General features: G+C 37.0%; 2 protein-coding genes across 5 annotated transcripts in view; one reads left to right on the top strand and one right to left on the bottom strand.

The window, feature by feature from the left end:
* Positions 1-1,099, top strand: part of CRACD (capping protein inhibiting regulator of actin dynamics) — a 35,704-nt gene extending 34,605 nt beyond the window's left edge. For all 3 annotated transcript variants that reach the window (XM_060148120.1, XM_060148118.1, XM_060148119.1), the window contains one exon: positions 514-1,099. In XM_060148120.1, the coding sequence (XP_060004103.1) occupies positions 514-674 (161 nt within the window). In that variant the 3' untranslated portion in view covers positions 675-1,099. The remainder of the gene's footprint in view (positions 1-513) is intronic.
* An 892-nt stretch (positions 1,100-1,991) lies between these two features.
* AASDH (aminoadipate-semialdehyde dehydrogenase) overlaps positions 1,992-21,720 on the bottom strand; it is a 42,109-nt gene continuing 22,380 nt past the window's right edge. The window contains exons 6-16 of one of the 2 annotated variants that reach the window (XM_060148130.1): positions 21,253-21,494; positions 20,778-20,884; positions 20,079-20,251; positions 19,455-19,647; positions 18,261-18,376; positions 16,463-17,258; positions 13,686-13,849; positions 12,360-12,482; positions 11,409-11,540; positions 9,457-9,724; positions 1,992-2,189 (exon numbers count right to left, since the gene is read on the bottom strand). In XM_060148130.1, coding sequence (XP_060004113.1) covers positions 2,170-2,189; positions 9,457-9,724; positions 11,409-11,540; positions 12,360-12,482; positions 13,686-13,849; positions 16,463-17,258; positions 18,261-18,376; positions 19,455-19,647; positions 20,079-20,251; positions 20,778-20,884; positions 21,253-21,494 — 2,334 coding nt within the window. In that variant the 3' untranslated portion in view covers positions 1,992-2,169. Of the gene's footprint in view, positions 2,190-9,269; positions 9,725-11,408; positions 11,541-12,359; positions 12,483-13,685; positions 13,850-16,462; positions 17,259-18,260; positions 18,377-19,454; positions 19,648-20,078; positions 20,252-20,777; positions 20,885-21,252; positions 21,495-21,720 lie in introns of those variants that run through there. The other variant, XM_060148131.1, reaches the window with a different exon arrangement.

The following is a 21,720-nucleotide window of genomic DNA, read 5'->3' as shown; positions in this document are numbered from 1 at the left end:
GGAACGCTCACCACACAAAGCCTCTAAGGTCTGATAAATAGTGATAGGATGCAAAGGAATTGTCAGAGGCGTCTGAGTGATAAGAGCTGGCAGGATCCATGGGCCTCAGAGGGAGGAGGGACCCAGGGCATGCTTGGTAGAGGAGGTAGCTTTTAACCTCACCAGCTAACAGGTTCAAACTTCAAACTACTTGGTTTAAGCTTTTTCTTCATGAAATTGACTGGTTGTATGCCTAGAATCACAGAATTTACCTCTTATTATTACACAGGCATAGCTTCTGTGCACAGAGAAAGTTAGGTTTCTAGAAATTCTCTGAAATTAGAATCGACTGCACTGTGATCACCATAATTCTGTATGTAACAGTTATGATCACGTAGCTTTCTTTCTCTAATTCTTCTCGCCAAAGATACCCAGTGTTTCACTGGGTTTTCCTTTCTGAATCTCATACTTCTGCTAAATCAAAATGTGGCTCTGACTTATTCCTTTCTCCTTTTCCTTCAAAATGCAATCTAGTGGAGATCTCTGATTCGGCTCCCCCAGCACCACTGGTGAAAGAAGTCACAAAGAGATTCTCTACCCCAGACGCTGCCCCCGTGTCAACAGAACCAGCCTGGCTGGCTTTGGCCAAAAGGAAAGCCAAGGCCTGGAGCGACTGTCCACAGATTATTAAGTAAAGAGTGACTCTTATCCATTCCTACTGCCAGTTATTGGCTCTTCTCTTGCCCTTTTTATTTATTTATTTTTTATATGAGGTAAAGAAAGAAACGAAGCTAGGGAAAAGCAGCATGTTTTATAGGCTCTAAAATAATGTTCAGAAACTGAACTGGTGGTGTTCCTTGTAAAGAGTGTATTTGCACAGCCCTAGGTCCTGGTGCCTTGAGGTCCTCCTAATTCTAAAGAGAAAATTCCGTCCTAGGGACCACATGAAGCAAAATCTCCAGACTGAGAACTTCTCACGAGCGCCTGCCACACCCATTCCATGGCCCTTCCACACACTCACACCCACACACCACTCAGAACATGTACTTTTGCCAATCTTTGTAATAGTTTTCTCGATTCTGTACTCCTGTTTCTTTGTTCCAAACCATTTACCATGTGCTTGGGGATTTCTACCCTTTAGTAATAGTGAAAGGATCTTATATAAACAAGAGTGCCCATTCGCCTGAATGCAGTGAGTAACTGGGAATTGCAAGTAAAAATCTGGCTCCCAACTCTTTGCCCATGTCTGCTTCTCATGATTTTGCCCCAACAGGAAACTGTAACAAACACAGACAGCGAGTCCATTGACTCTTCTACCGCACTGTTGAGCTACGGGCCCCGTTATACCACAACTCTCCTCAAGGACACGTTAACCATTTGGCCCAGCTGGCTCCTAGGGAACATTTTTATTTAAAATGATTAAAAAAAAAGAAGCTACAAATTCTCTGTCTCTGAGAATCCCCATCTAGTGCAGTTGTTCTTAAGAAGTTCAGGCTCCCTCCCAGACCTGCTCAATCATCAGAGATCCTGTGAGGATGGGGCCAGATGTGTATATTCTGGTAAAAACTCTTCAGATACTTCCGATATATCACAGAGGTTGAGAAGTGTGGGACACACTGCTTCTAGTGTAATCTAGTTTTTAAAACTCTGAAGGGGAGGCTCATTTCACCCAAAGCAGCAAAAGTGAGACAGGAAAAATAATAAAACAACCCCCCAAACCAGCCGTTTATTACAGGGTATAAGAGTCTTATTGACATTACATGTCTCTGAAAATCTTTTAAATCTTTAGGGAAAGTTAACAGTAAGACAAGATTTGAAGTCTTTGTACTAAAGGACTTCCTGTGGGAAGTTTCTTTCTTTACCATAATCAAGTAATTCATATTTAGAGTCAAATGTTCAATAGCATTTATAATGTAGAGCATTCACCTTGCTACCTTTAAAAACATCTCAGAGTTTTAAGTGGCCTTGTTGTTATACACGTGATAAAAAAAAAGGACTTGGCAATTTAAAAGCCACATATATTCACTTTTATTTCCCTAAATTTGCTTTACATGACACACAGAAATACAGCAAACCCACACATTGCTGGTACTAACCTACGTTTCGTGGTGTTGGCATATTACCTTTTTCTTCAATCCTGACTTCAAAATCTAAGTACAAATCCTTTGCCTAGTACAGCAGGGGAAGGAATTACATCCTTTTCTCCTCTCCTACAAAAACACATTAGTATTTTATTAGTATCATTTTCCTCTATGCTTACTCAATAGACAGTGTGCTGTTACACTATTATGTACCTTAAAGAAAGGATGACAGCAAAGTTATTTACCATATACAAGGCATTTTCTTTCTGGAAACGATGGCTCAGCCTCATGGTAGCAGCTGGCATGTGTGGTGAAGTGGATAGTTGTACTTTTGCAAGTTGGAGTTAATATTATATATAGTGGACCTTCAGACTGTTAAGAATCAATGGAACGTTAACTTTTTTTATGGCTATGAGAAGCAATTAATATTCCACTGCATGTTTTCCACAGTGATGTTCATTTCTAAATCAAATATGTAGACATTTGTTAGTTTCAATGATTTCCTCACTAATATAACACTTCTTAATAGGAATCTCTCCACCTAGAGCCCTGGAATTATACTGCTACATTAATTCTTCTGCATTGTCTTTTTCTGTCATCCTGTCAGCTTTGAATAATATCACAGTAATGGCAGAGAACAGGTGCATAAATCAGATCATTAACAAAGAATGGTAGACAAGTCAACTCTGTACTGGCTTACCTACCACTGATCCCATACAAAGGAGGAGAAATACCTCAGTTAAAAAATTTCCATCAAAATCTTTTTAAGAGTAATACTGAGGAAAGTATACTGGAAGTAAGTCATAACACTTACTTCCAACAACTTCTAAAGGCTACATGTTTAATATTTCATGTAAAAATTACTCCTACTTTGCACTAAATACCAATGAAGTGTTATTTTGCTTTAGTTGTGTTGCAGTCTTTTCTGATCAACAAACTACGGGGGAAATTCTATAAAGCATATAAAAAATTCAAGACTTAAAAGAAATGAATGATTGCTAGTTAAATACACAAGCTTTTTTTTTTTTTTAATTTAAACAAACATACACTTCTCCTGGCAAGGTTATAGATGATTAACCTCTGTTCATAAGACATATTACAAAACTAGAGGTTTTTTCTTTACTTTTTTAATTTTTCAAGTGCAATTGTTTCTTATACATTAATTACTATTAAATTATCATTTTAGCCAGTTATTAGCAAATTGTAGTATGTATTCATTGTCTCTTCTTGTGATGTTTAGTTTTAATTGCTTATTTTAAAGCAGAAACATTCGAGTTACAATTGTCTTGCAATATTTTTATCAACAATAAAATGAAGTAGAGACTTAACAATAAAAATACCTTAGTGTGATTTTATTATTATTTTGAGATTTTGGTTGTATAAAGTTTTAATGTAAAATGTCCATTATTGAAGGAAAAAGATCTTTCAATAAAAAATACCCACAAGATCTTCGGCACTGATGGAATTTCAAGCTGAAGTTTTTACTGATTTCAATGACCATCTATAGAAAGCTTGTATTTATACAAAGCTTTTGTTGAGAAAGAAAAATTTCAAGGCATTTTATTTATATGGTACCTTATTATACTTTTAACTAGATGTTTTTGGAGAAAAATAATGAGTAGGGACAAATAAAATGTTTATCTCAATCCTAAACTGGAATTGAATGGTCTGGCATCTCAGACAAAATGATCCTACAACCTCTTTACTCAAAGCGTGGGCCATGGAACAACAGCATGGGCACAAGCCGAGAGCATGTGAGAAACGCAGCTTAGGGCCGCAGACCAGACCTACTGACTCACGAGGCCAGACAAGGGCAAAGTGAGTGACGTGAGCAAGGCACTTGCCTTGGGTGCCAAAAAACCAAGTAATCAAGAGGAATCCTATTTTAATGCAATATTTTAAAAATCAAGGTTAACGCAAATTCCATGATGAACAAATATCAAAATTTTAAATAAAGACAGGGTCAGTATTACTGATTTTTCCTTTTGCCTCAGTCTCCAGTGTGGCTAAGCCAAGCCCCCCTCCTTCCAGCCCTCTCAATTGTAATGTGCATTTAGCAAGAGCTCCAGGTGGTTAATACATTAAAGATGAATCCGCACGGGTCTAAAACCTAGCAGAAGATATGTTCTTTTGGGCCACCTATGGCCTCAATCCCCTTTCTGTGTTTGCGGAAATCTCTACCTAGTGGGTCTTGGTAGAGGGCAGCACTCACCTCCTACCACAGTTGAAATGCCTGTTAGGTGCCTTCCTATACTCTCTCGTGGGCATAACAACATGTTTCACTTCAAATTGGAAGGGACTGTGGTTTGGGAGCAACTGACCAAAAGATGGGGGGACTGTGAGGAAGTCTGGCAGCGGTAGGAAACAGTGTCCAGCGTTAGTGGGGTCAGCCATAAGGTAAGAAGCATTTAGAGCCTCAAGGACAGCAGCTACTTCTGGCCAAAATGATATGATTTCAGGCATTCATTGTTTCTGGCTGTATATAGCTCTAGCCCTCTTTGTAATTCTGCAAGAGACTCAATATTCTTTTAAAAATTCATTCTGGAGGGACTGGCCAAGACAGTGGAATAGAAAGATGCTGAGCTCACCTTCTTGCATGGGCACACCAAAATCACAGCTATTTGCAGAATAACCTTTGATGAAAAAGACCAGAACCGTCCAGAAAAGATCTTCTACAACTAAAGACATAAAGAAGGAAACACAACAAGATGGGTAGAAGGGTAGGATTTGTGATATAGTCAAGTCCCATACCCCTGGAAGGAAGACCCAAATATAGGAGAATAACTACATTGCAGAGGTTCTCCCAAAGCACTATGAGGTCTGAGCCCCACATCGGGCTCCCCAGCCCAGGGGTCCTGCACCAGGAAGACAAGACTCCAGAGCATTTTGCTTTGAAGGCTAGTAAGGTTTACTTTCAGGAGTCCCAGAGGGCTGGGGGAAAGAAAGACTTCACTCTTAAAGGGCACACACAAAATCTCACATGCTCCAGGACCCAGGGCAAAAGCAGTCATCTGATAGAAGCCTGGGTTAGACCTACCTGCTGATCTTGGAGAGTCTTCTAAAGAGGCAGGAGGCAGCTGCAGCTCACCCTGGGGACATAGACACTGGTGGCAGCCATTCTTGGGAGTTCCTTCTACCACATGGACATTGGTGTTGGCAAGGGCCATTGTCAAATCCTCCCTCTGGTTTTTAGCCCCAAGACCCAGCCGTGCCCTGGCCGTGCTGTCCAGGCAGCCAGTTCTAGCCTCTGGACCAGCCTCAGCCACCAGGGGGCAGACACCAGATGCAAGAAAACCACAATCCCACAGGCTGCAGACCCATCCAGCCCATCAGTAGGCCAGGCCATGTCCTGGGACTATCTGGGCCTGGGTCCTGGCCCTGGCCACTAGCAGGCCAACATAAGCTCTGGGACATCGCAAACCCCATACCCAACTGTGTCAGGAACAGCCCCTCCCCCTTACCCCCAGCGATCTGACAACAGATCTGGGACCATTGGCCTCGCATCCAGACTCCAGGACCTGGCTCTGCCTACCAGTAGACCAGCACTAATCCCAGGACTTTGCTTCACCCACCATAGGATGGGCAACAGCCCTGGTGTTTTCTAGACCCTGACTCTACCCACCAGTGAGCCAGCACTAGCCCTGGGGCCCCTGGGGTTCTGCAGTCAGCCATCTTGTGACCTGGTCATGCCAACCAGTGGCCAGCAGCCTCTGCACAGGGCAGGGCTTAGCAACCAACCTGAACAGGGGCCAACCTAGCCTACCAGACGGCCCACATAGTTAGCTCACCACAACAGAAGGACCCACACAGCCCTCATAGCAGGAAACCACCAGAGCATATAGCTTGGGTGATTAAGAGGGGAATGCACTGCTGGGACACATAGGACGTCGCCTACAGGAGGCCACTTCTCCAAGGTCAGGAAACATAACCAACCTACCAGAAACATAAAAATGCAAACAGCAACTTAGGCAAAATGAGGCAACAGAGGAACATGTTCTAAATGAAGGAACAAGATAAAAGCCCACAAGAAAAACCAAATGAAGTGGAGATAGGCAAATACCCAAAAGAGAGCTCAGGGCAGTGATTGTAAAGATGATCAGAGAACATGGGAAAAGAATGGATACACAGAGTGAAAATTAAAAGTTTTTAACAAAGAGCTAGAAAATATAAAGAATAACCAAACAGATGAAGAACATGATAACTGAAATTAAAAATACACTAGAAGGATCAACAGTAGACTAAATGATACAGAGAAACAGATCAGTGAGCTGGAAGACAGAGTAGTGGAAATCATTGATGCTGAACAGAAAAAAGAAAGGAAAAGAAATGAGGACAGTATAAGAGACCTCTGGGACAACACTGAGTGCACTAATATTCTCATTATAGGGGTCCCACAAGGAGAAGACTGACAGAAAGTGACTGAGAACATATCTGAGACATAATAACTGAAAACTTCCCTAACCTGGGAAAGGGAACAGACATCCAAGTCCAGGAAGCACAGAGAGTCCCATACAAGATTAACCCAAAGAGGAATACACTAAAGCATGTTGTAATTAAAATGTCAAAAATTAAAGACAGAGACAATATTAAAAGCAGCCAAAGAAAAACAACAAATAACATAGAAGGGAACTCCCATAAAGCTATCGGCTGACTTTTCATCAGAAACTCTGCAGGCCAGAAGGGCAACATATTTAAAGTGATAAAGGAAAAAACCCACAACCAGGAATACTCCCAGCAAGGCTCTCATTCAGATTTGATGGAAAGATCAAAATCTTTACAGACAAGCAAAAGCTAGAAGAGTTCAGCACCACCAAACTTACAAGAAATATTTAAGGAACTTCTCTTAACGAATAAGAAACGGCCACAACTAGATAAATGAACATTATGAAATGAAAAAACTCGTTGGTAAAGGCAAACATACAGTAAAGGTAGGAAATCATCCATGCACAAAGTTAGCAGGGAGGTTAAGAGAGTAGTAAAATCATCTATATCTAAAATAAGCAGTTAAGGGTTATACAAAACAATCAGAGGTAAAATATGATACCAAAAATAATAATTGTGAGGGGAGGAGAATACAAATGCAGGACTGTTAAAATGTATTTGAAATTAAGAGATCAACAACATAAAACCATCATGTATAAATACAGATTACTATATAAATACCTCATGGTAACTACAAGCCAAAAATCTATAATAGATACACAAAAGAAGAGAAAAGGAATCCAAACATAACACTAAAGATAGTCATCAAATCACAAGAGAACAAAAGAAGGAACAAAACAGCCCTACAAAAAAACCCTAAAATAATTAACAAAATGGCAATTAGAACATACATATAATTACTTTAATTGTAAATGGACTAAATGCTCCAATCAAAAGACACAGAGTGGCTGAATGGATTAAAAAAAAAAAAGACCCATATATATCCCGCCTTCCTGCCTACAGGAGACTCACTTCAGATCTAAAGACATACACAGATTGAAAGTGAAGAGATGCAAAAGGTATTGAACACAAATGGAAATCAAAAGAAAGCCAGGGTAAGTAGCAATACTTATATATGATAAAATAGATGTTACAATAAAGACTGTTGGAAGAGACAAAGAAGGACACTACATAATGATCAAAGGATCAATTCAAGAAGATATAACAACTGTAAATATATAAACACCAACAGAGGAACACCAAAATACATAAAGCAAATACCAGCAGACATAAAGGGAGAGATCAACAGTAACACAATAATAGTAGGAAAGTTTTACACCCCAATTACATCAATGGACAGATCATCCAGACAGAAAATCAGTAAGGAAACATTGTGTCTTAAATGACACATTAGACCAGATAAGACTTAATAAACACATTTAGAACATTCCATCCAATAGCAGCAGAATACATTCTTTTCAAGTGCACATAGAACACTCTCCAGGATAAATCACATGCTAGGCCACAAAACAAGCCTCAGTAAATTTAAGAAAATTGAAATCATATCAAGCATCTTTTCCAACCACAACGCTAGAAGACCAGAAATCAACTACAAGAAAAAAATTGCAAAACCACAAACACGTGGAGGCTAAACAATATGCTACTAAAAAACCAATGGATCACTGAAGAAATCAAAGAGGAAATTTTTTAAAAATACCTGGAGACAAATGAAAATGAAAAACAATGATCCAAAATCTATGGGACACAGCAAAAGCAGTTCTAAGAGAGAAGTTTATGGCAATACAAGCTCATCTCAGGAAATGAGAAAAATCTCAAACAACCTAACCTTACATCTAAACTAGAAAAAGAACAAACAAAACCCAAAGTTAGTATAAGGAAATAAATCATAAAGATCAGAGCAGAAATAAATGAAGGAGACTTAAAAAACAATAAAATGAAACTAAAAGCTGCTTCTTTGAAAAGCTTAAAAAAAACCAGATAAACCTTTAGCCAGACTCATCAGTAAAAAAAAGAGAGAGGGCCCAAATCAATAAAATCAGAAATGGAAAAGAAGAAGTTACAACTGACACCACAGAAATATTAAAGATCATAAGAGACTACTACAGGGACTTCCCTGGTGGCGCGGTGGTTAAGACTCACTGCTCCCAGTGCAGGGGGCCTGGGTTCGATCCCTGGTCAGGGAACTAGATCCCACAAGCATGCCACAACTAAGAGTTTGCATGCTACAACTAAGGAGCCTGTGAGCCACAACTAAGGAGCCCACGTGCCGCAACTAAGGAGCTGGTGAGCCGCAACTATGGAGGCTACGTGCTGCAACCAAGGAGCCCATGAGCCACAACTAAAGAAGCCTGCCTGCCCCAACTACAACCTGGTGCAACCAAATAAATAAATAAAATTTAAAAATAATAATAAAAAATTTTGAATTATGGAAACTAATTTGATAAATAGATCTTTTCTTTGAAAATCTTGTTATGAATCTCAGTATAAATGAGTGAATGGTGTATTACATCACAGACTAATTTTTTAACCCACCAAGTATATTCTGATCTTTTTTTCCAGAAGTCTTTTATAAAAAACCAAGTAGAACATCTGTAGCCTAATTAAAAGAAACTGTCTCTTAACATATTGATGTGTTTTGTTCTATAATTCCTTTTAAAAGCATTTGTTGCTCCTATAGGAAGTAAAATACAGTTGTTTTCCAATAAAGTGTAATAGACAAGTTTCTTAAACAAAATATAATCTTTAACATAAAATAAGACTATCCACATGCTCCATAATGTAAAATATTTTCAAACATCTCACAGATATATTCTAGTAAAGACTGTCCTTCATTATCTTTGATTGCCACCCAATAAATCCAGACAATAAACATAATTATTTCTACATCCAATAATAAGCATTGATTCCCAGACCACAGGAGAAGAGAAAACTTCTCCAGGAAGTTGATACACACTTTGCAACTCTCCACTCTTAGATTCCAAGATCCATAGCTTCCCATCAGTAGATGCTGCTGCCAGCAACACTTCATTGCCACGACTGTGGTTATGGAAAGCAAATGGTGTTGAATACACCCTTGAAGTAGTTTCAAATTTCCATTGGAGGTGACCTTTCATACTACAACAGTAGATAAAGCAATCATGGGAACCAAAAAATATTTCTTGCTCTGATGCTGAGGTACATGGGGATGAAAAGATTGGTTCATTGGTAGAGAACTGCCAAATCTGAAGGGTGATAAAGGCAAAAATAATTCATTCATCTCATTTCAACAATTCTATAAAGCTTTTTGAAATTCTTAAATAAAATGTGAGAGACGCAGGCTACTGAATGGTAACTATACATAGAGAAAATAATGGCTTTCTCCCAAAAGTAGCACCCTCAGATTAGACCTCTGTCCCAATGGTAAAATCTAGCACAAAACCCACCAGTGAGTGTCCTTATTACATAAATCACCGCTATGCATAATATTATGAAGTAAAATTCATTTTGAACCCCATTCAAAAGTTATTACTTATATGTTCAGAGACACTTATTTCGAAGAAAAAACTACACAGTTTTCAGTGTATGTTATTAAAAATTGTATCTTATTCTGGTCTCCTAATGGAGGAATAAGGGGGTAAGTAGGCTGAAAGGAAAAGTTTATGTGCAATAATTTAAAGCTTTAAACAAAGAGCTATGAGTTGTGTGTCTACCCTGTAGATATATATACTGTTTGCTTATTTCAAAGCTACTATAGATTAACCTGTCAGCCATACTTTAAAGAAAACACACAAGGAAGAAAAAGCATAAGTCTAAGATAGTGTTTACAAATCCATAGTAATAGCAGTACAGTAAAAGCAAAATAAAGAGTGGGTATATTCGTGAAATATGATTTGTAATCTCAATTCTGTCCCTGACTTGGACAAAAATCACTTTAATCTTTCTTTGGTTCATTCAGAAAAGGTAAAAAAAGGGGTAATAGCATTTGCTGCTTTTTAGAAATCCAAAGGTGAGAATATATTCAAATTACTTTGTAAATAAAAAATATTAAGTGAACTTAATAAAAGATTTCATCACAAAGTAATTGTCACACAGAACAAAAGAAACTGCTAGGCTATGAGGGGTGAATGTAGAATAAAAAGCACCCAAAGTCAACTCTAGCCAGCAATGGGCTAACTTATGTTGGAGCTAGTACACTCTCAAGTCCACAAAATAATCCCCAAAATCAAAAACACAGAAGTTGTGCCACAGTCACTTATGGGTAAAGAAGTAGAGATTATTATCCCAACGAAAGACCTATTATGACTCAGAAGGAGCCTACCCTGCCGATCATGAAGTTGAAGATGGAACTTCCACACAATGCAAATTGGGTTATGTAACAGATTTAGGTTTTCATAGAAAAAGCAGGAGTTTATTTCAATGTTCACAATCGGAATAGAGGTTATAATAAAGTTGGCTAAAAACTGATACCATGGGCTTCCCTGGTAGCGCAGTGGTTGAGAGTCCGCCTACCAGTGCAGGGGACACGGGTTCAAGCCCCGGTCCGGGAAGATCCCGCATGCCACGGAGCGGCTGGGCCCGTGAGCCATGGCCGCTGAGCCTGCACGTCCGGAGCCTGTGCTCCGCAACGGGAGAGACCAAAACAGTGAGAGGCCCACATACCGCAAAAAAACAAAAAAAAAACAACAAAAAAACTGATGACATTTTTTAAATTGTGAGAGGAGAATGGCAAAAGTAAAACAATGTTTGGATAGAATCTTTTAAATCTATTATAGCGTCATTCAAAATTTTAAAAACCCGTGGTTTGACAATTAAAATAGAATTAGTTTTCAAAACAATGGGTCGAATAATGTTTAAAATTTTACTTCAGTTGTCACCAGCTACTATGCCTTTGAGAAATGTAAATAAAACAGAACTAGAAATTTTTACCTGTTCTCCAAAGTGAGTAAAGCAGAGAAAATTCCCATCTACACAGCCAATACAAATATACTGTAGGCAACACCGTGGAGAAGAAAAGAGTGGCTTTCCACAGGAATGTTTCCAAACTCTCTTCCCAGTGGCCTGTCAGGGGCAAAAAGCAATTCACAGCATTTAAATCATTCTACTAATCAACTACCCTTTATAAAATAAACTCATAAATCTCCCAGAGGTAAAGCTATAAACATCAGAAAATGCTATAATGGCATGCTGACATTATAAATGAAGCTAGTACACATATACACAGCTATAAAATTAATGAGTGCTACTTATGAATGCTACAAACTTGCAATAAAACCAGGAAGGAAATAACTAGCACATAAACTCCATCCTTAGAATGGACATGAAGTTCTTGACAGGACCGAGAACCGTCTGCCAACTTAAAAATTGACAGGACTTCCCTGGTGGCGCAGTGGTTAAGAATCCGCGTGCCAAAGGAGGGGACACGGGTTCGATCCCTGGTCTGGGAAGATCCCCACGCCACAGAGCAACTAAGCCCGCACGCCACAACTTCTGAAGCCCACGCTCTGCAACTACTGAAGCCAGAGCACCTAGAGCCCGTGCTCTGCAACAAGCCACCGCAATAAGAAGCCCACGCACCACAATGAAGAGTAGCCCCCGCTCTCTGCCACTAGAGAAAGCCCATACACAGCAATGAAGACCCAACGTAGCCAAAAAAATAAAATAAAAATTAAATAAAAAATTGATAAAAGACATACACAGAACTTAGATTTTTCTCATCTTTCTATACTTTATGTCAGTCATTTTTAATGAATTCTGGTTCAGTAATGTATGGACTATATCTAACTGAGATCTACTTCAAATTTGCAGAATTCAAAGCAAAAATAAAAAATATTAAAGAAAAACAGGTAATAAAATCAATAAATATTCTTTTATGCCTACAGGATTTATAGCCAGTAAAAGTCCTCCCAGTGTAGCAAAATACAAGTGATATGGAATCAGGCTCAAACAAGGAGAAGAAAAAACAGTTCCTCCGCATTTCAACTTCCAAACACACTTCTTTTTCTGCAAATAAGAAAGCAAATTAAAAAAAAAAAAAGAAAGAAAAAGAAAGCAAATTAATTGGTTTCTGCTGGTGATTAACAAAATATACATATCCTGTCCCTCCTGATGTTATGTCTATCTTAGTTAATATAATTTTTATTTTTAGTATAAAAATAATATATACTCACTGTGGAGAATCAAGTTAGTATAAAAAGATGACAAAAGCCAATACCCAGAGATTACCACTGTTAACATTTTAGCATTTTCCCTTGTGATCTTTTTGGTACACGCACACACACACACAGCTTAATATACTTGAGATCATCACTCTGAATATCATACACTTTGTATCTAATTTAGCTCACTTACTTTGTAAAACTCTTTAAATATTACTTTAATGAATCATATCCCATATGAACACAAAATAATTTCTCTACCTTATCATTGAAAATTGTCTTGAACTAATTGCTTGGTGTTATAAACAATTTGGAAATAGACATCTTCGTGCATGTATCTGTCCATGTTTCTGATTATTTTGCCAGGACAGATTCCTAGAAGAATTTTACTGAATCAAAGGATATGAAATTGTTACCTATGGTCAAATTGTTTTCCTCGAAGGCTTTACCTCCCACCATTGTCACCAGCATTTAATGCTACACTCTAATAACATTTGCTTCTTTATCTCAAAGTTTTAAATTTTCATTCCTTTGATTCTTAAACATATGAAATATTTAAATACATTTACTAGCTATTTCTTCTTTGGGGTCCTGTGCATTTATATCCCTTGTTTATTTTTCTATCTGGACCTTTACATTTTTCTTATTAATTTGTATTTGCTCTTAATTTATACTTATGAATATTTTAACTCTGTCACACTTGTTTCAAAAACTTTTCCCAACTTATTTCTTTTTAATTTTATAATTCTTAAATTTAAAAATTTTATGTAATCAGTTCTTATTGATATTTTTGTGATTCTTCTCTATTGTCAAGATGGCATTCTAAGTTCCTTATATTTCAAAACTCTGAGTAGTAAATTTATTTGTGAAAATTCGGTAAGGAAGTTAAAATTGTCTTAAGATATTATGGCTGTTAATTAACCCCTTAATATTCCCAGATCACAAACTTGGGAATAGTTAATACCTGCTCCCCTAGTCACCACCACCTGATAGTTTCACACTCTTCTATCTATGCTTATGGTATGAAATTGATGAAGTGAATTCTTACATATATATCTAAAGCATATGCATGCTGGTCATGAGAACCAATGTAAAAAAGTCCTGTGGTTGGATCCACAGTTGCTGAGCTTTTGACAGCATCATCAGTAGTAAACATCCAGTATTTTTCTCCACTATTACTCTTCAGAATATAAACCAACCCATTATAACAGCCTGTTGGGAAACAAAATACAAAAGATGAGATTTAGATATGTCACTGGAAAATAATTATTTGGCTTAAATCATGACAATATATATTCGATGTTCTTCATGTGTACTTAGGCTCTATGTTTGGCTCGATTTACATTTCAGCAAAGCAGCAACCATTTGTATAAAAAACCTATTTAGTAGGTACATCTTACATTTTAAAAGTACCATAAAGTGCTTCACTACCAGGAAAACAATGAACATGAGCATGCTGCAGCAGAAAGAGGCTTTGACAACTTGGATTCAGATCTTGTCATGGCCATCCTTTGGGCAAATTACCTAGCATCACTGGGCCTAGATTATCTTTCTGCTGAATGTGGATACATCTACATCAGGGTTACTGTGATAATTAGGATAAATGCCCAGTACATAGTAGGTGTTCCAGAAATGCTAACATTAACAATGACCAAATGTTTATTGACCTTTTACCTTGTGAAGGGTACTACTCTAAGAATTTTTTATCTGTTAACTCATGTAATGCTCACAGTGAAGTGCTACTATATGCATATATATATATATATGTATATTATTTTGGCAGTGTTGGGTCTTCGTTGCTATGCACGGGCTTTCTCTAGTTGCGGGGAGCAGGGGCTACTCTTCGTTGCGGTGCACAGGCTTCTCACTGCAGTGGCTTCTCTTGTTGTGGAGCATGGGCTCTAGACGTGTGGGCTTCAGTAGTTGTGGCGCACAGAGCTAGAGCACAGGCTCAGTAGTTGTGGCGCACGGGCTTAGTTGCTCCGCTGCATGTGGGATCTTCCCGGACCAGGGATCAAACTTGTGTCCCCTGCACTGGCAGGCGGATTCTTAACCACTGCGCCACCAGGGAAGTCCCTGGAGCAGTGGACTCTTGATTGTGGTAGTGGTTACATGATAGTATGTATCTGTCAAAATATAAAACTGTATACTAGAAAGGGTTTTACTGTATATTATATTAATAACAAATATTTAAAGTACTAAGTGATAGTTAACAACACTGAACTGTATATTTGAGATGATGTATGCTAACTAGATTTACTGTGGTAATCATTTTGTAATATACACATATCAAACATTATATTGTATACCTTAAGCTAATAAAATGTTGTATGTCAATTACACCTCAATAAAACTGGAAATTTTTTAAAAAGAGAAAAAAAGTACTAAGTGACCACCACGTGCCAGAGGCTTTGGGTTTAGACAGTTGGAATGCAAACAGTAACCTCAATGAGCTGACTTTCATGGATAGGGATTACTCATGATCATTCACATGTATAACTGAAAGTTTCCTGTAGTATAATTTTCAAAATGTAAGTTTTCAATACAGAAGAATCAAACTCAGATTCAAGTAGATTCTAGCCAGGCTAACATAAGTAGGGAGATATATTCCTAAGCACTTAGTCTGAACAGCTTTGGTAAGCACATGCCATGAGCATTAAAGTAAAACTTGATGTAGTTTGGGGGGTAAAAAGAGAGTGGTAGTTCAGGAGACATTACGCCTAGACCCCCATATCTTTGTAAAGTAAGAGTCACCTACACCTTAATGAAACTGAGTAGAAGGGAGTAGCTAACACTTGTTGAAGGTCACAGAGCTGGTAGTAGCTTTACAGCTAGGTTCAAATCCAGAAACTCTGACCTAAGGCCCACACTGTGAATCAGCATGTAGTTAACTATTATTTTTTGAGCACTTAGTCTGTCCCTAGCAATGTACTAAAGGATTCACAAGCAATTGTTTCATTTAATGCTCTCAAAAGCTCTATGATTATTGTGGTAGTTTTAAAATATATCCACAAATTCTTTGATACTCAGAGATATTCAACAGGTGAAGCTAATTCCCCTCCCTCTGAGTGTGGGCCAGACTTAATGATGTTCTTCTAATAACAGAATAAGGCACAAATAATGGTATACAACTTTAGACACTAAAAGTACTGCGTTCCTCCTCAATCACTCTCTTGGGTCACTCACTCTGAGGGAAGTTAGCTTCCATGTTGTGAGGGCATTCAAGCAGCCTATGGAGAAGCCCGTGTGTCAAGAAACTGAAGCTTCCTGCCAAAAGCCAGCAAAAACTGAAGGCTTCTGTTTGCAGCAATGTGAGTAAGCCATCTTAGAAGCAGATTTTTCCAGCTCGTCAAGGCTTCAGATGGTTGCTGCCACATGAAAAACCCTGAGCCAGAACTTTCAGCTAAACCCTTCCTAAATTCCTGACCCATAGAAACTGTGAGATAATAAATGTTTATTAAAGCAACTATATCCCAATAAATAAATAAATAAATGTTTATTATTCCAAACCATTAAGTCTGGCGATAATCTGTGATGCAGCACCATGTTTTATTTATTATGCCCATATACTCATAAGAAAACTGAAGTTCTAAGAAGTTCAGCAACTCGTTGAAGGTCACAGAGCTGGTAACAGCTTTAGAGTTAGCTTCAAATCCAGAAACTCTGACCCAAGGCCCATACTATGAATCAGCATGTAGTTAACTATTATTCTTTGACAGCAACCAAACCTACTATACATAGGTTTTTTAAATTTAACTTGGCCCTACTAGCATTACCATATGGTAATTAAATTTAACTCTATAAACCTCAAATTCAGAAACTTACCCACTACAATAAAGTTTCCACACTTAGATACACATGCTGAGGATTCAATGCGATCTCCCAAAATCTGTTCCCATTTCACCTTTCCAGAGTAAAGATCAACTGCCATCATTCTATGAGAATGGGAGCCAATGTACACAGTTGCAGATGACTTATCAACAGCTGGTATTACAAGCAGAGGTGAAGCATCCACACATTTGCCTGTGTCTGACCTCCACCTCACATGAAACTCCATTTTCTCAGCCCCCATCACAGATGTTTCCTTTTCAGAAACTTTTGCAACACAGGACGTATCTTTTGACTTCCCAATAAGAGCTGGAGGATTTAAGCTTTTCATATTTTGAATGTTAGTCTGTGAAATTAAATCAGAAGAATAGGCTGAAGGGCAATGTTCCAACTTAGTTAAAAACGTAGCAGTATTCAGAGACAAAATCTGACTCCCTCGGCTCAGTGCAATAAAAGCATTGATCTCGTTGTCACAATTTAAAGGCATGACAGATTCCTGATGTAAAGATTTTCCACTGGTTTCCTCTTGATTAACATCGCTGGATTTTCTTTTTGTGGAATAATTCTTGCTAAATGTCAGATCTTCATCTGGAAACACTGTTTGAAGGATGTGATTGTAAATCTCTAAAATAGAACTGCTAAGAATAATTTCCAGAAGCCCAGGTACTGCTGTGCCAACAAGGTTTTCAATCTCATTGAGGAGCCGTATGGACTTCAAAGAATCTCCGCCACTATTTAAGAAGAGTGACTCATCAGGAACCTTCAAAGGGTCTTCTGAGAGACTCAGAACAGACTACAGATTAGAGAAGTGAGAAATATGGTGAAGTTAAAGATCTAAAACCAAAAGAATTCAGCATTTAAAGGTAATATATAGATGATGGTAACTACATTAATGAGATGAACACAAAATAAATTTTCTAACAATTAAAGTAAATTTTAAAATTATTTTCTATATAGTAAAGGAGACCATCATTATGCTACCAATTTTGTCACAAACTACCCTAGAACTGCAAATTATACTTCCCTTTAGAGCAGTTTTTCTACCCATACAATAGGGAATGGAATTATAAAAACACCTGATTTAATATCAGATATTAACAATATCTGATATTTCTATAATATGGGAATAATTATTTTCATTAACTTCACATAAACTGAAATTATTTTCCAAGAATCTAAAAATGAAGTGGATATTACTCTTATCTAGATATCTATTTTCAGACAAGACTGTACAGTTACATCCTCTTGTTAGAACCCTTTAGAAAACTCCAAATTTTATCTAAGAAAAATTATACTGACCTGTAAATCATAGGTAATAAAATATATATATTTTAAAATAAGTTTTTAATTGTTATATACATATATATATATTAATTCCCTTAAGCAGAAGCATACATGTTGTTACTGAAAGTTCTTCTGGAATAATTATGTTAAGCCTTTATACCACAGATTGTGGTACAGCAAGATTCGGCTATTTTTTCAACTCTGACAAGTGGTACTGCACTTGACTGACCATCTTAGGGAAAAGTTATGTCAAGAGGCGTTTTGTCTACTCGTGCCTTTTATGACTACCTCACTTCCAATAAATTTCTATATAGGGAGCTTAATCTAATCTTGCAGTAGAGAACCTAACCCTTATTTGAATACAAATTGAATAAAACAAAGCTATACTACTTAACATCTGGGCAGCAGTAATATTCTTAGAAAATTTTATCAGACTTATTAGGATGCTACATTCCCTGAAGATATACAACGACCTCTTTATAATAACAAATTTGTATCTTAAAAGTTGTACCTTCCACAAATGATGTAATTTTTCCCAAAGTTCCTCTTTTCCATTGAGTTTACATTCAGACTTCAAGTTTATGGAGTTTAAATAAATCTTATTTAACTCAGAAACATCAATTTTGCCTTAATACAAAAGAGAAATAACAATTTTTAAATTTCAGCTTGACCCCTTCATGTCTTTGTTAGTCACAATACACACATTTTTCATTGTTAAGGTTAGAAATCCTATAAAATAGTTTGTCATGCAGAATCAATAATCAAGAAGACAGTCCCATGCTACCCAGAATGTAGTGGGTAGCAGATAAGAAGAAAGGAGGGACTTCCCTGGTGGCGCAGTGGTTAGGAATCCAATACCTGCCAACGCAGAGGACACCTGTTCAATCCCTGGTCTGGGAAGATCCCACGTGCCGCAGAGCGACTAAGCCCGTGCGCCACATCTACTGAGCCTGTGCTTTGAAGCCTGCGAGCCACAACTACTGAAGCCTGCGAGCCTAGAGCCCATGCTCCGCAAAAAGAGAAGCCACCACAATGAGAAGCCTGCGCACCACAACACTGGTGCACCACAACAGAGTAGCCCCCGCTCGCCGCAACTACAGAAAGCCCACGCACAGGAGCGAAGACACAACGCAGCCAAAAATAAATAGTATTTTTTTTGGCGAATAAATAGTATTTTTAAAAGAAAAAAAAAAGGAGAGAAAGCCTGCGCACAGCCACAAAGACCCAATGCAGCCAAAAAATAAATAATTTTAAATAAAAGAAAAAAAAAAGAAAGGAGGGGCTAATGTTGCTCTCATTTAAAGAGCTAAAGAAATGGTACTATTTACTGAGCAATAACCACATTCTGAAATATTAAATAAAGATGAAATTGGGAAAGTAATAGAATATGGTGATTAAGAGCACATGTTTTGAAGTCAAACAGTCCTACAGAATTTCAACTCTACTACTAACTAGCAATGTGATTTTGGGGAAATTATTTAACCTCTTAAGCCTTATTTTCCACATAAGTAAATGGGAATAATACAACCTACTCACAGGAGTTTCTGGAGATAAAATGAGTTAATTATACAAAGTATTTAACAGAGGGTCTACCACAATATATATTAGCATTACTTATAATAATAAGGATTTATGTGGCCTTTAAACTAGTTAATACAATTAGTATCATTTGGCACTGAAACATAGCTGCTTCAAATTATTTTACCATGAGATGTAAATGGTAGAGAATCAATCAATACAAGCTCATCCGGGATTGCATGACTTGGAAGATGTTTCTGCAGTTCTTTAAAGACGTAATCCTTTACTAAATCATTTTTGGACACCATGAACAAAATTAATTTTTCCTGATTATACCATGTAACTGCACAAGATTCCACTTGTTGAAGACCTTCAGCAACCTATGAGAGAGATTATCTCAATTTGCCAATAAGGACATTTAAAAACAAACTTCCTAAATACTCTGCATTCAATACAGTCAAATTAAAATCTGGAATTCACTAGAGATTTTTAAAAAATTGTTTCCTACTATCACTATTACCAGCACACTGGGTTCTTAATGTTTTCCAAAAATAATAGCTCCCAGAGCAAAATAAGTCAACTTATCTTCAGTTATCAAAATCCCCCCTTTGTCACTTATTTAAAAAACAACTCTTCATGCTGAGAATAAAGTGCACAATGAATTATCCATATCTTCTACTGTAATTCATCATTAACACAAAAGTCTTAGGTTTAAATAATACTGACAGAGAACCCTGGAACAGAAAAGTAGTTATGGCTGCCTCTAATACCTACATATATTAATAGATGTTTAATATTTAAACAGTTCTACCTGTTGCACAAGTTCAATGTTAAGACGTTTGCCATGACGTTTGATCTGACTGTCCTTTCGTCCCAAGAAAAATATCTCTCCATCTTTTATAGTCACAAAGTCTCCTGTGGCCCTCATTGTGCCAAGTGGTACTGTCATTTCATCATCAAGAAAACATACTCTATTTCTGCCACCTTCACAAGATATAAACAACAATGTAATTTTAAAAATTCATGGAAAATATAATAAAAACCAAGAAATCAGAACATCTCCAAAAGCTCAGTTACTAAGTTTCAAAGTTTGAATATTTATATAAAAAGGGGGACTCACTTTTAAATGTTATCTGATAAAATTATATACAGTAAGAACCTTAGTAAAGTAAGCAAAGGGATGAAACACAATCTAGTTCTAAAAATACATGTGATTAAAAACATTCTTAAAATACTAATAGAATTTTGGCTATAAACAGAAATACAAACAACCAATTTATAGTTTCTAAATTACTTTTATATCTTCTCTTAGAGTATTAGACAATGTTATCTGAAATAATTATGGTAACTAATTAAATGTTTCATGACTGTGAGGATGAGATTAAAAATTACCATCACCGAAAAGAATACTAGACTTAAGAATAATTGAGGAAAGAATAAAATTAACACATCAGATTTTTTTTCTTGGAAAAAAAAAGAAATCATTCCCAATCAACAAATGTAAAACAACCTAAAAATACTTGGCCATTGCCTTCTTGAACTGTGAAACCATTAGTATCTTTGACTTCAACTACTGTTCCAAGCAGTGGAAATCCCAGTTGTACAGGCAAGTCACATCTATGAAAACACAACAACCCAAACCAAATTAAAAATTTTTCATTTGAATAGAATATTTACCAGTGTATTTAAATCACATTGTACCAAATAAAGAAAAAAAAAGTTTTTGTTATAATTCAAAGATTGACAAGAGGAAAAGGTTAGGTGGAAAAGTTATCATGTTATTCATTGCTGTTTAGTTACGAAAACCTCTAGCAGGATCTGTAGCACCAGTTAAAATAAGAAAGGTTCTGGATTCCCAGCTTAAAATTCTAGATAAAATAGTGTTTATAAAATATTACTCCAGTGCCTATCAAAAATACTATTTGTGTTAAGATACTGGAAAAATAACAGTTTCTACCCTACCCTGAAGTAACTGAAACCCTTACTTCAAAGTGGAGTTAAGAATTTTCTCTGGTATCCTGTAAAAAGTCGCCCAACTTGAGACCTCGGTGATACCATAAACATTAAATATTTGTGTTTTATTGCCTATTCCTCTCCAGCTTTTGAGAACAGTTAATGATGGAAATGCTTCGCCACCAAGGGCCAGTACTCGAAGAGAAGTATTGGTTGATAAAACAGTTGACTTGATAAGCTGAGATCCAAATCTTCTAAGCAATGTCGGTGTTGCCTGTAGATACATTAAAAATAAATTATTTCTTTCCCTTCACTTCTTTAAAAAAAAAACAAAAAACAAAAAACCACACTGTAGTGATTAGTCCAAAGCTTAACATTGGGAGCTCACAAGGAAATTAAGGCTGTGTTTACTAAATGGCAAATCATATTTGGAAAACTACTGAAGCAGCATTACCTTTTTAATGTGGACATAAATTTTGCTTCAGTAAAAAACAAGCAAA

The sequence above is a fragment of the Lagenorhynchus albirostris genome, chromosome 4 (assembly GCF_949774975.1).
Source record: "Lagenorhynchus albirostris chromosome 4, mLagAlb1.1, whole genome shotgun sequence".
NCBI classification, from domain to species: domain Eukaryota; kingdom Metazoa; phylum Chordata; class Mammalia; order Artiodactyla; family Delphinidae; genus Lagenorhynchus; species Lagenorhynchus albirostris.
The sequence above is the reverse complement of the archived record's forward strand: the minus strand, read 5'-3'. Positions and strand labels throughout refer to the sequence as shown.